The sequence below is a fragment of the Bolinopsis microptera genome, chromosome 8 (assembly GCF_026151205.1).
Source record: "Bolinopsis microptera isolate Bmic1 chromosome 8, MBARI_Bmic_1.0, whole genome shotgun sequence".
In the NCBI taxonomy this organism is placed as follows: Eukaryota; Metazoa; Ctenophora; class Tentaculata; order Lobata; family Bolinopsidae; genus Bolinopsis; species Bolinopsis microptera.
In genome coordinates, this window is record NC_087079.1 from 11,541,103 (window position 1) to 11,554,122 (window position 13,020).

A 13,020-nucleotide genomic window follows, 5' to 3' on the forward strand; every position below is an offset into this window, starting at 1 on the left:
CGGAGCAACAGTCTGAAACGCTCTTGGGTGTGATCTTGTAGATCCGACGGGTAGGTGTAAGGAGGAAGTTCTTCTGCTACTCGAACTAACAAATGTTACTAGATCACACAGATATGCAGGAGCAACACCATTGACTGCTTTGAAAATCAGTAAGCATAACTTAAACTCAATCCTCTCATTCACCTTGAGCCAATGAAGGGATTTGAGCTTCTCCTCGACTGAGTCTCTCTTCTTTAATCCAAAAACCAGACGGCATGCTCGGTTCTGAATGTTCTGCAGCTGCGTAATTGAGGCTTGACTACAACCGTAGTAAAGTGCATTGCAGTAGTCAAGCGATGAGATTACAATTGCTTGAGTCAGTGTTCCCATCTGTTTGGTTGTGAGGAAAGTTTTCATCTTAGCAAGGTCTCTTAGTTTCAGAAAACACGATGTTTTAAGTTGCTTGATTTGCTCACCAAAGTTTAGTTGAGAGTCGAGACGAAATCCGAGGTTCTTTGCAACAGGTGACAGCCTGACACACGTCTCAGAGTTAACAAACACGCCCCCTATGGACAGCTGCTGGAGAACAAGCGGTGTCCCAAAGACAAGAATCTCAGTTTTTCCTGCATTGAGCTGTAGATAATGTTTTTTCATCCAGTCATTAATTTCTTGGAAACATTTGGGAACATCGTTGATAAGGACGGTGGGCTCCTCGTTTGGCTTGAAACTTTTATACAGCTGATGATCGTCGGCGTAACCCTGGATGGAGAAGTTCAAATCATGTGCTGCTGAGTACAAAGAGCGAATGTAGATGTTGAACAGGACCGGACCCAGCACAGAGCCTTGTGGGACTCCAAACTTAATCACTATCTCATAAGATTCCTCATTTCCAACTTTAATCGTTTGACATCTACCTGTGAGGAAGCTGCTGAACCATTTCCAAGCTGTCCCTGTTATTCCCAACTCATTTCTGAGGATGTTCAGTAGTTTGCAGTGGTCAACTGTATCAAAAGCTGCGCTGAGATCTAGGAGAAGAACAACAGTTGCCTTGCTTTCTGTAGATGCAATGAGTAGATCGTTAACAACTCTCACAAGCAGAGTCTCGGTGCTGTGTTTTGATTTGTATCCAGACTGCTGTGGGATGTTCAGGTTGTTGTTTTCGAGATGTTCATTTAGACGCCTGAGGACTACTCTTTCTATCAACTTGCCCACAAAACTAAGGTTAGATATTGGTCTGTAATTCTTGAGATTATCACTATCTAATCCCTGGCCCTTGATCAGGGGTGTGATATGAGCTAGTTTAGCGCCATCAATACTGCCAGAAGATAATGAAGCATTTACTATGTCAACTAAGACGGGTAGTAGAACCTCAAGGTTTTCTTTAAAGATGTTTGCAGGTAGAGGGTCAATTGAAGAAGACTTGATCTCAGATGCCTTGATTATCTCCTCTAGTTCTTCTAGAGTAGTTGGAGAGAACTCAGCTAGTTTTTCTCCGCAGTAAGAGGGCGTTTGATCGTCAGACTCCACATGATCAAAGTTATTTCGTATTGCCTTTATTTTCTCCTGAAAATATACGTTAAAGTTTTCGACTGTGTCCTTGAGAGACTCCGACGAAGGCAACACAATGCTTTTATCCCGATCAAGAAAGGTGTCCACAAATCTAAAAAGACTCTTAGAAGAATAGGAATGCTTTATGAATTCGACTTTGAAAAACTCATGTTTCTTCCTGTCTGAGAGTTCTGTGCACTGCTCTCTGATTGATTCATAGTGTTTCTTGTCAGTTAAAGATCCGGAGATTTTCCACTTTGTCTCGGCTTTTCTTCTTTGGCTTCTAAGTGCTTTATATTCACCATCGAACCAAGGGGCAGACTTACGTTCTTTGATTTCCTTTGTGAGGAGAGGAGCATGGTTATTCAGCACAGTTAGGCACTTAGAGTTGTATAGGCTGATGCGGCTTTCAAATGACGGCATTTCAGCTTGTGATAGACCCTCAGGATCCATTACAGTAACCAATTCCTCAGCAAGATTATCCGCAAAACAATTTTTGTCAATTTCTTTGACATTTCTGAATGTGATAACTTTTTTCTTGTTGAGATTGCTTGCAACTGTTTTTGTGAGGCTAAAAGTAACCGGGAAATGGTCACAGTTTGGGAACATTTCTGAGGTGTGCGAGTCTACTGTGACACTCTTTGGATTGACTATCTGATGGGAGGAGATTACAACATCCAGAATATGTCCTTTGTTGTGAGTTGGATCTCTCACGTATTGATGCAGTCCATAGCTGGCCAATACTTCAGTCAGTTTGGCCGTGTTTCTTGATTTATGATCATCCAAATGAATATTAAGATCACCACAGATTAAAAACTTCTTGTATTTCATGAATATGTTCCCAATAAACTCATCCAAATCTTCAAAAAATACATCAGTCAATGACCCTGGTCGGTAAACACAAGCACAGAGGACAGTATCACCCGATGAGTCTCGAAATTTGCCTAAAACCGCTTCAAACGTATCTCCACACTTATCAAACACAGGAGTAAGGTTCAAATCACTTGAATTGTAAATAATTCCAACTCCTCCGCCTCTGCATTTAGCGGAGTCTTTCCTGATGTAGTGAATCAAGTTATAGCCGTAAGACTTGATGGTAGCAGTAACATCATTCTTCATGCTGGTGAGCCAAGTCTCAGTGACAAAAAGGACAGAGATTCCTTGGTCGATTATAGATTCCATGATTGGTTGAATCTTATTATTGAGAGATCTCACATTCCAGCAACAGCCAAGAATCTCCGCCGGAGAGGATTTCAGACCACTGCTTACAAGTTTTTTGAACTGTAGTAATTGATAGTTTTGCGGAGATGCTGCTGTTCAGCAACATAAGCTGGACATGTCCTATCAAATGCCGTGTGTGTGTTTCTTTCATCCCGATACTTGCCCTTAGAGCAGTTAATGCAGGATGAAATAAGACTATTAGTTTTCTTTTCTGGACAATCTTCTGACGTATGATTCTTGGAACAATAACCACAAATAGCTTTTTCTGATTCGCACTCCGACCTGTAGTGTCCAAAACCTTGGCAGTTGTTGCATCGTTTTACATGAAATTGATCATAAACTTTGCAACTAAACGAACTGATGTATAGCCGATCTCCCTGTTGTTCTATGATTTTCCTGATATTGTTACTAACTCGTATAGTAGCTTGATGCTTGCTGCTGTTTTTGATCTGAGGTTTAACTTTTAGTACAGAAAATGTTTCACCCTGGGATTTTAATGCCTTAATGTTGGGGTGAGCTTGAAGGAGCAGGTCTTCTAGATCTTCTTCAGAATAATTATCAGCAAGGTTAGCAACAGAGATTGTGGGCAAACGTTCTGGTGGCTGGTGCGTTTTCATTTCTGGAAGTTGCTGGGATACTTTCTTGACAAGATTTTCCCTGTCAGCCGTTGTCGGACACACAACCACAATGTCCCCGTTCTTGTTGACATACCGTTTGTCAGCATGAATGGCGTTGTCTTTGATGATTTTGTCAACTTCTTCTTGGTGATCTTTTGCTTGATTTTCTGGTGTTTTGCTGGACATGATTAATACAGAGCGATATGAAGGGGCAACTGGTGCTGGAGATGGAGGAGAAGAAATTTCAGTTTTGTCCGGAGATGTTTTCATATTCACAACTTTCATAAGTAAACCCTTCATGTCCTCCATAGATTGGGTCAGATTATCTACTCGCCTGTCAATCAGGTCGACTTTACTTTCGGCACTGACTGCGGAGTTCTGTTCAGAGTGTGTCTTGCAGACATTACACACAAACGTAAAAGTCCCAAATCTGGAACTGTTAACACCCTTGGTTGCGTTTCTGTCGGAGTATGCTTTGAAGAAAGTGCGAGGACAGATTACAGCATTATTGATCCTATCTTTATCAGCATCTCGACAAACAGCATGAAATGACGATTTACACAAAAAGCAGATAAGAGCAGTGTCATTAGCTTGAACATCATTACAGGTGTTACAAGTGCCGTCTTTGATGTAGGCAAACTGGTATTGAAGAATGTTACCTTGTCGCTGTTGAGTACTTTCAGAGGATGTGGATGAGTTCAGGGTAGGTGTGAAACGTTGCGGGGATAACATATCTTCGCTAACATTCCTGTCATTCTTTGGCGTATCATCCTGTAACGAGATTGAGGACCTGTTACCCTCATCATCAAAACCACCTTCTCCGATCATTGCGCACTTCTTTTACAAAGTGAAACAGTGCAGATCAGCAGAGTCAGTAGAGAATCAAAATTGAGTTCGGGGTCCTTACAATAAATGTATTTAATTGTAGTTGTGAAAATAGTTTAATTGTAGTTGTGAAAATAGTTTAAAAATATGGGTGTACCAAAATCTGAAAATTTATCTAGTCACTCCGTAACGAAATTTCGACTTTTAATTACTCAAAAACGGATTGATTTCTCACTATTTTCTTTGGCAGATATGTAAATCGTAGGTTTAAAAAGCCTTAGAAACATAATTTAACCAATAATGAACCTGTTTTCTTGGACATTTTTCGGAAAAAATGGGTAAAATTGTCACACCGTAACATTCTATAGTTTTGAAATATGCCCTTTTAACCTATGAAAAATGGGTTTCGTATGCTCCTTTTCAAAATGTTTATGGCCTAGTATTTGCATGCCATATGGTCTAGTTCTTGCACATGTTGATTGTTTATCTAGATATGAGTCGAGATCACCAAAAAGGATTCTTATACAGTGCTTCTGTGTGATAAAAAGACTATCATTTGACCGTTCTTTGAGGACAACTCCCCAAACACTTATACCATAACTTAGATGTGATTCAAATAGAGCATTATATATTTTTAAATATAGTTCAGCAGGTATCAAGTGCCGAATTCTACAGATTGCACCAGTCATGGACCTCAGTTTTTTACGGATGTAGTGCATGTGGGCAGACCAGTTTAGCTTACTATCTATAACAACACCTAAGAATTTGGTATCCTTGACTTTAGTGATAACCTTACCATTGATGAATATTGATCTAGATTCGTCTAGCAGGGTAGCAAATGGTCTAGTCCGTGCACAAGTGTCATCATATTCAGAGGCAGGTTTAAAATGGATGTAGCAGCATTTTGACATGTTGATATGAAGTAGTTCTTTTATTCAAATTTCTGATTGTTTCTGAATAGACTCAGTGAAGACAGATTCTAATGGAAATAAATAGCTGAATAACGTATCGACATTTCTACGTCATACTCATATTCTCAAATTATTTGTTATATAGTAGTGTTGAAAGTATTAAAATATTTTAATACTTTCAACACTACTATATAACAAATAATTTGAGAATATGAGTATGACGTAGAAATGTCGATACGTTATTCAGCTATTTATTTCCATTAGAATCTGTCTTCACTGAGTCTATTCAGAAACAATCAGAAATTTGAATAAAAGAACTATCAAATCATGAGACTCAAAAACACTACACGAATCCACCAGATATGAAGTAGATTACATTTCATATAAATCGAGACATGTTTAAGCACTAAGTTGGCTTTTTTGTATGTTGCTTCTCTAGACGGTCCTGATATGAAGATATTAGTGTCATCAGCATAAACTACAAATTTCACTTCACTGTCTGAAAAACAGTTTACTATATCGTTCATATACAGTAGGAAGAGTAATGGCCCTAGAATTGACCCTTGAGGAACCCCGAATTCCACATCCATTGTTTCTGATGGTACATCGTTATACATCACATACTGCTTTCTGTTAGTCAAGTAGCTTTTTAGTAAAGTTAGTGCTGTGCCCCTAATACCATATGAATTTAGCTTGCTTAGAATAATATTGTGATCTTGAAGGGTGTCAAAGGCTTTGCTCAAGTCAATGAATATGCCTAGGACATGTTTATTGCTAGCCAGGGACTTTGTAACAGAGTCTATAGATTTGTGTAGAGCATGGGCGGTAGAATGGCCTTTTCTAAATCCAAACTGCGAGTCTGTTAGTACACCTTTAGATGTGAAGAAATTATAGAGCCGTTTGTAAATGACCTTCTCGAAAATTTTTCCAAATAAAGGTAATATTGATACAGGCCGATAATTTTCAATACATTCCTTATTGTCTTTCTTGTAAATAGGAATAACTTTACCAGTTTTAAAAATACTTGGGAATGTTCCACTTTGTATACATATGTTGTAAAGCCTAGCCAAGGTACCAGCGATGAGCTTTGCCGATTTTTTTACAACGATTATAGGTATGTCACTTGCCTTGCCATTTTGAAAATCTCTGATGACCTCGATAATCTCATCTTCATTAGTTTCTTCTAGGTATATGGAGTCAGACACTGAATTAGACATGAATTGAGCAAATGATTCTAATGGTTCCAGAGAAATACTATTGTTCGACAATACATTTCTATTGAGATTGCTTGCAAGAGATGTAAAGTATTCACAAAATTTGTTAGCAATTATTCGTCTGCAAGTAATTCTCTGGCCATCTATGACAAAATCGTCCTTACATCTAGACATATTCTTACCACGGAGTTCATTGATAACTTCCCTGGTCTTTTTTGAGTTCATGCTGTACTTCTCTAATTTTCTAGTATAGCACATAGCTTTTGCCATATTTATTGAGTTTTTGAGAAACTTGTCAAATTCCTTGTAGCAGATGTGCTTGTTTTGATCCCCGTCAGGTAGTTTTAATGTACAAGTCTTCTTCCATTCGAAATACAACCTAGCTTTCTTGTCTATGGAATTAATTAGCCCCTGGGTAATCCAAGGGTTAGTTATGCTGTTGCGTTTAGTGGTTCTAGGAGTAAGAAGTTTGCAAGACAAATCTATCTTTTCTTGAAATAACTGCATGAAAGAGTCAAATGTGTCACAGCTGTGCTGGAACCTATCTATATCGTTTTCTATTTCAAGACAGAGCTTCTCTAGGTTAGCATTACTATAGTCGTAGTGTATGGTAATTTTGTCTGGTGAATCAGGTTTAGGCACAGAGTTAGGGGGAAGCTCAACAAGAGTGAATACAGGGTGATGGTGGGAGATATTATCAGATATCACACCAGAAATAAGGGATTGGTCTACTACATTGGTGTGGATATTGTCAATACAAGTCCTGGAACAGCCAGGCATTTGGTGTGTTGGTACTGATATGGTTGGTGTGAAGCCGTTGTTGAATATTATTTCTTGGAATTTGTCCTCTGATGGAGATGGGTCTTTCAAGATGTTGACATTGAAATCACCAATAATGTATACTTTTTTGCCATTCAATTTTGAGAGAATACGTTCATATGCTTCGTTGAACAGTTCAAGTGATGCGTTCGGGGGACGGTAGATAACCCCTACAACAGTTGGGTCTTGCAAGCTAGTGATAGATACAAATAGTGATTCTATGTGTTCATTACAGAGAGATAAGCCAGTAATCTTGTTAAAGTTAAAGGAATCGTGCAGGTAAAGACACACTCCTGACCCTTTACTCTTGAACTGGTTTTTCTTTTGACAAAAGTAACGTGATTGGTAACAGGAGGAATATCCGTTAAGCTGATACAGGGCTCCATTTTCGGGATTGGTGTTTGTTTCTGCAAGGTCGATAACAGAGAATTTGTGGTCGATACAAGACAGCTCAACTGCAAAGTTGTCAAAGTTGGATGCATTTCCATCAATGTTAAGAAATAATTTGGACAAATATTTAACTGAATTTTTAGGTAGGATGGTGGCATTCAACTCTTTTATGGAGAATGTTTTGCAATTTTCAAGAACCTTTGAGCTATTGTAGATAGATTCTATATAATTGACTGGCTCATCATCAATGAGGCCATTGTTTGCAAAGTGGGGAGCTTGGTAGAAAGGGTTGTACCGAACAATATCATTGGCATCAGTGCATATTTTGCAGTATGTTCCATCTCGAAATTTGACTATGTTATCATCAGTTTTGCATTTTTCGTGCATTATTTTGTCACACATCTGACAAATTATGAATGGATGTCCAGCACGCACAGGTCTATTGCAGCAGCAGCAAATTTCGTATATTAGTTTGACTATCATGACTGAAGTACAGATCTACGGGGACGTGGGGAAAATCTATTTTGGGCCTTGGCAACAGCACTGAACAGCCTCCCATCAACGGGGCTACCTAGGATCTTATGGGCAATTGCCCGGGAGAGTTTAAAGATACCGTTTGATCCAAGGTGGATTGGGTCATCCGGCTTCTTGTATCTACAATGGTACAAAATTCATGATTTATACAATATTATGCACTATCCAGATCTAAGATATTTCTTCATATTTCCTCTAGTTTTCTGTAAATTCTTTCAAATATATAAATGGTACTGGTCACCAACATTAAAACTTTCAATTTTGTTGGAACAAGCACTGTTTTGTAATTGCAAATTTGTTTTATAAATTTTAGACAGTACTAACACAACTCAATTAAAGTTTCAGGTTATGAGGTAGGTATGTGAGTTCTATTTTCTCCTGCACTTGACAAGTAGGGTAGCATCAAACGTGGCTACACTGCATCTGTGATGAGAATTTAGGAAGAATTCAAGCATAGGCAAACTGAATGATTCCATGTTTAGCATTTTTGGTTTGCCTTCTGACAGCTTTCGCTTATGAAAACGTACTCCAGCTCAAGTATAATGAAAACACTGTTCCTACTTTCAAAGGACAGAATTTCAGTGTCTTTATCTCTAGTGAAACTGTCATATCTCAAAATGTTGGACACCTAACTTATAGCTTGGTAAATGAAAATAATCATGAGACCCCACCCTTCCAATCATTTCTCATGGTGTGTTCCTTTGCTCCAACCATTTTTTCAGAATACACCCAACTGGCTATATTCATGAAGAATTATTGTCAAACTGTTATACCAATTACTCCAGTGCTTAGTGAAGAATCTTCTCCTGATCGATGTTTTAGTATAGATTCAACAACAATGAACCTGCTTTTGATATCATTTGTTACAGAAAGTCAACTGCCCTCTTATCTCAACAGTCAAAAGAATTCAGTTCAAGTGAAAATAAAATACGGAGCTTGTGGTGATTATGGACTTACACTTGTTGTTGGAATTGAAACCATTCAAAACACTTTCCACAGCGATGTTAAATTTTCTGTCATGAATACTGATTTGGAAAGCAATGATACGGAAGTGGAGGGAGATTCTAATGAGGAAGGCATCATGATTAAATTTGGAGGAATAATCGGGGAACCGAAATGCAGGAAACTTATTGCATGGGTGGAAAACAGAGGCACCTTCTCATACCTTGCCGAATCAATGTCTGGTGTTGTAGCAATCAACAGAAAAGTTTATGAAAGGACAATTATCATGAGATGTTTTCTAAGCATGGACGAAAATGAAACCAAAAAGGAACACACCCTCATTACTTTTCTGTCGTATCGTGGTCCTACAAAGCTGCAAGTTGATGCTAATCCTTGGCTTCATCACCCTCCCATATCTCCTAAAAACCCCCATATTTGCTACAGTCAATCTCAAAACTCTCCTGGATTTCTCTCAATATCTGACATGGAAATTAGTGGTATTATCCCTTACAATAATGTATCAGCTCAAGTTTCTGTTCTAGCTTGCATGTCTGATTCTAATTCTGGAGATGATCTCTGTGATGGTAACTTTATGGCTATTTTTTCAGGCTCCCCCATTACTTTGCCTGATAATTCAAGTTTTTTCTTGGGCCCATCTTATGATCATAACATGCTGGGGTTGCTGTTTACCCAACAAATTCAACCACCCTTCTGTCTAGATTTAAAAGTAGCAAAGAGTACAAGATATATGATAAATGTCATGCTGTTTGCTGCTGCTGGTGGCAGTATCCCACCGCAATCCCACCATAACATAGACCTGTCTTGCCCATACAATTATGGTTTCAGTCTCAGTGCTATTATGTACAGAACTCACACCCACAACCTAGGCCGGTTTGTTTCAATGTGGGTAGACCACAGAAACACCTGGACTCTACTTGCCTCTGAGAACAATACAAATGCCATTGTACAACTCTCTGAACCATTCCACATACGAGTCAATGACACACTGAATGTGCGGTGTACCTATGATACTCATGGGGTAAATACAGCAACTTATATCGGAGAAAGTGGTGAGATGTGCAACTTCTACTTGTATTACATCACCAACGCCACAGCGGGGAGAGAAATCAGAGATTGTTTTATAGAAAAGAAATTCACCCCTCCCTACAGTAGGGAGGGGGAGTTTTATCATCAGCTACCCAGGCGTCGTGTTACCTTCGAAACAAACCTGGAATTGTTGGCAAGTTGGTCCCTTCAGGCCCAGAGCATTCAGGGGAACTTAGGAATCTGTAATCTTGAGCATGAGGGTACTATCCTCGTCATCTTGGAAAGGTATTCGGAACATTTCTCACAAGATAAGGACTGGTTTGATGCGGAAAATGTGTTGATAGACTTTAGAAGTGTCATCAAAACAAATGCTTTGACAGTGTTTTCTATGCATAATAACACCGTTCTGCACGGTGCTGGAGCTAATCGTTTTTACCTTCCAACTGGGCTTTATCTGTCAGCTGAGGGTGAACTTTTCATAACAGATCTTGGTTTACACCAAGTTGTTAAATTCAGTCATGTTAAGTTCAATCCGAGTGAAGGACCAGAACTAGTATTAGGAACTGCCTTTGACCCAGGTAATGACAGCACTCATTTCTGCAAGCCAACATCAGTGCTTACAGACCGTGAAGAGAATATCTATGTGGGAGATGGACTGTGTAACACTAGAATTGTCAAGTTTGAGGACGACGGTTACTACGTAGGCTCATATGGAACACCGTCATCTAAAAGAGGACTACCGGGGACTTTTGGGGAGATAACTGATCTTGCACTGGACACTACAAGAGAGGTAGTACTGGCACTTGACAACCAGCTGCTACAAATCCAGGTTATGGACTTTAGCGGAAACTTCTATCAAGTTATTGACGTCTCCCGGTACAAGAACGTGCTGAAGATATGCTATTCTCCTGACATGGACGCTATCCTGGTATTAACTTCATATGGGCTGGAGAGTGACATCTTTATCTTAGACCCCGTCACAGGAATGGAACTTAACTTTATCTCTGGAAGAACTAGAAGTTTCTCTGCAATAACTGTCATCCCAGGAAACAACACTGTTCTAGTTGGAGACAGGTCAGGAAGGATAACAATGTACTCGGACAGCAACAGAGTTACTAATGATGTATACGAGAACCCCAACTCTAAAGTTCACGAGTTCTCTGCTCCAGAATCCAAGGTTTCGGACGGGAAACTAACACAACTGTCACCCCTGATCCACTTCCTGTACAAACCAGGCCTGACTGATCTTGAAGAACCTCCCAAGGGTCGCCGCCACAAGTTTAGCCGCAGACTCACTATGATCGTCAGCGCGTCAGCTGTGGCTGTTCTGTTCTTCATTGTGGCGATTGTTTTCACGGTTACTTTCTGCAGTAGATGTGGTTCAAAGAAGGAGTATGAGAAGTGCTTGCTGACTTTTTTTTTTTTTTTTTTATCTAGACACTTATTTTACTTCGGTGTATTCCAACAGCCACAATGTTACACAAGTGCAACCAGCCAATTACAGGAAGCCGAAGGATCTTTTTGGCCAGTGACGGTTAAGGTAGTGTGTACCATACTTTCTTCGTCCGAGACTTTGCTGCAATGTGCAGCTCCTCATTTAACCCTCACACCCGATTTCTCGAGTATTCGGCTGAGTAGACCGGGGGGCTGCATAGACCACTCATGATCCTTAGCTGAACGTCGACGACGCTCACCCCACGACCAGGCAGTCAGTGGGTTTCGAACTCGCAACCTAACGATTGTAAGACAGGCGTTCTAACCAACTGCGCTACCTGGCCGCTAAAAACACTGATAGTGAGGGGGAGGAGGATGTACTTTATGACACCCTTCATGAGAGTTACGAGAACATGAGGGCACTGTAGAGACACTGTTATACGACCAGGTCACTGAACATTTGCACTTTAGATTCGTACCGAGGAATGATTAGTGGAATGACTCAAAAAAGGAGATGTTGTAATTTCGCATGTTAGCAAAGAGTGGGGATGAGATGATTTGGTTACTGTAAATTGCTTTCTGCTGTTGATTTATTATATATATATATATATTGCCCAAATTTAAGAACGAAACAACTTTAACCATGACTAAATTAGTAACTTATTTTATTTAATATTTAAAACATTATCATAAATTAACCAATTATATCTACTGTTTGATTTTTCCTTTTTATAACTTACTTAAAATTTATCGAAATTTAATTTAACTTTTCTTGCAGATATTATACCTTATTTAACATTCATTCACATTAGTCAATAGGTAGTCATGAAAGAATTTACCCAATTTACAATTATGTTGACATTATTTAAATTCAATTGATATATTCACTTAATTAAACTCGTTAATTTCATTATTTCATTTATTTGTCGCACCCAATGAAGAACGGTATAGTGTTTGTGCCCATTTTTGGCCTAAACACTATACTATATTCTGTATAGTCAATAAAATGGAATAGTTAGGAAGATTCGTTCATAAAACGATATGCTTTTATTTGATGCTTTAAAATTGGTATTTATATCACCAAAATTACATTTAATTTCGTTTTTCGGCTGGACCGTTTATATTTTCTGATTAAATATTGATTTGTCTAACTGCAATTCAACTTTGATTTAATCTAACAGTTTAAAATTCGTATATAATCTATTTATTTTGTTTGTGTGTATTTGAATTTGTTTGTGTGGTTATAGTCACTGCATGTTGCTATTATTTGTTAAGAATTACATATTCATAGTATTTGTTTCAATTGTTGATAATACATTTTAAGCAATCAAATTGTGTCGAAGAATTATCTATTATATACAATATGTATTAGAGATATAATTATAGTTTAGAATTGTTCACTTTATGTAGTTTAGACAGATTATATAATAGAGCTTGTTAAAGACTTCTCAGCATGGTTCAATGTAATATCAGTGATATGAAATTTTCAATTTTCTAAAGTTTGGATTATTCTAGCAGTATTCTACAGTGCATCGAGTT

General features: G+C 38.6%; 4 protein-coding genes across 6 annotated transcripts in view; all 4 read left to right on the forward strand.

Annotated features, from left to right (window-relative positions):
* Nucleotides 1–13,020, forward strand: part of LOC134819668 (zinc finger protein 429-like) — a 290,343-nt gene that overhangs the window by 164,064 nt on the left and 113,259 nt on the right. The gene's annotated exons all lie outside the window — the stretch shown is intronic.
* Nucleotides 1–13,020, forward strand: part of LOC134819659 (kinesin light chain-like) — a 94,182-nt gene that overhangs the window by 70,094 nt on the left and 11,068 nt on the right. The gene's annotated exons all lie outside the window — the stretch shown is intronic.
* The window catches only part of LOC134819673 (ADP-ribosylation factor-like protein 8B), an 84,643-nt gene continuing 76,885 nt past the window's right edge, over nucleotides 5,263–13,020 (forward strand). For 2 of the 3 annotated variants that reach the window (XM_063829746.1, XM_063829750.1), the window contains exon 1: nucleotides 5,263–5,307. The gene's annotated coding sequence lies outside the window, so the exon portion shown is untranslated. Of the gene's footprint in view, nucleotides 5,308–7,638; nucleotides 7,643–13,020 lie in introns of those variants that run through there. The other variant, XM_063829748.1, reaches the window with a different exon arrangement.
* On the forward strand, nucleotides 9,305–11,970 carry LOC134820147 (peptidyl-glycine alpha-amidating monooxygenase B-like). The gene is made up of 3 exons (XM_063830369.1): nucleotides 9,305–9,584; nucleotides 9,720–11,404; nucleotides 11,953–11,970. Exons 1-3 carry the CDS (start codon nucleotides 9,305–9,307, stop codon nucleotides 11,968–11,970), a joined length of 1,983 nt encoding a protein of 660 aa, XP_063686439.1.

What these genes read in the sequence shown, in the direction of transcription:
- LOC134820147 (XM_063830369.1), top strand. Translation starts at nt 9,305, where the DNA reads ATGGACGAAAATGAAACCAAAAAGGAACACACCCTCATTACTTTTCTG. An exon ending in TGGAGATGATCTCTGTGATG is followed by an intron (nt 9,585 to 9,719) that starts GTAACTTTATGG and finishes CCTTCTGTCTAG; the next exon opens with ATTTAAAAGTAGCAAAGAGT.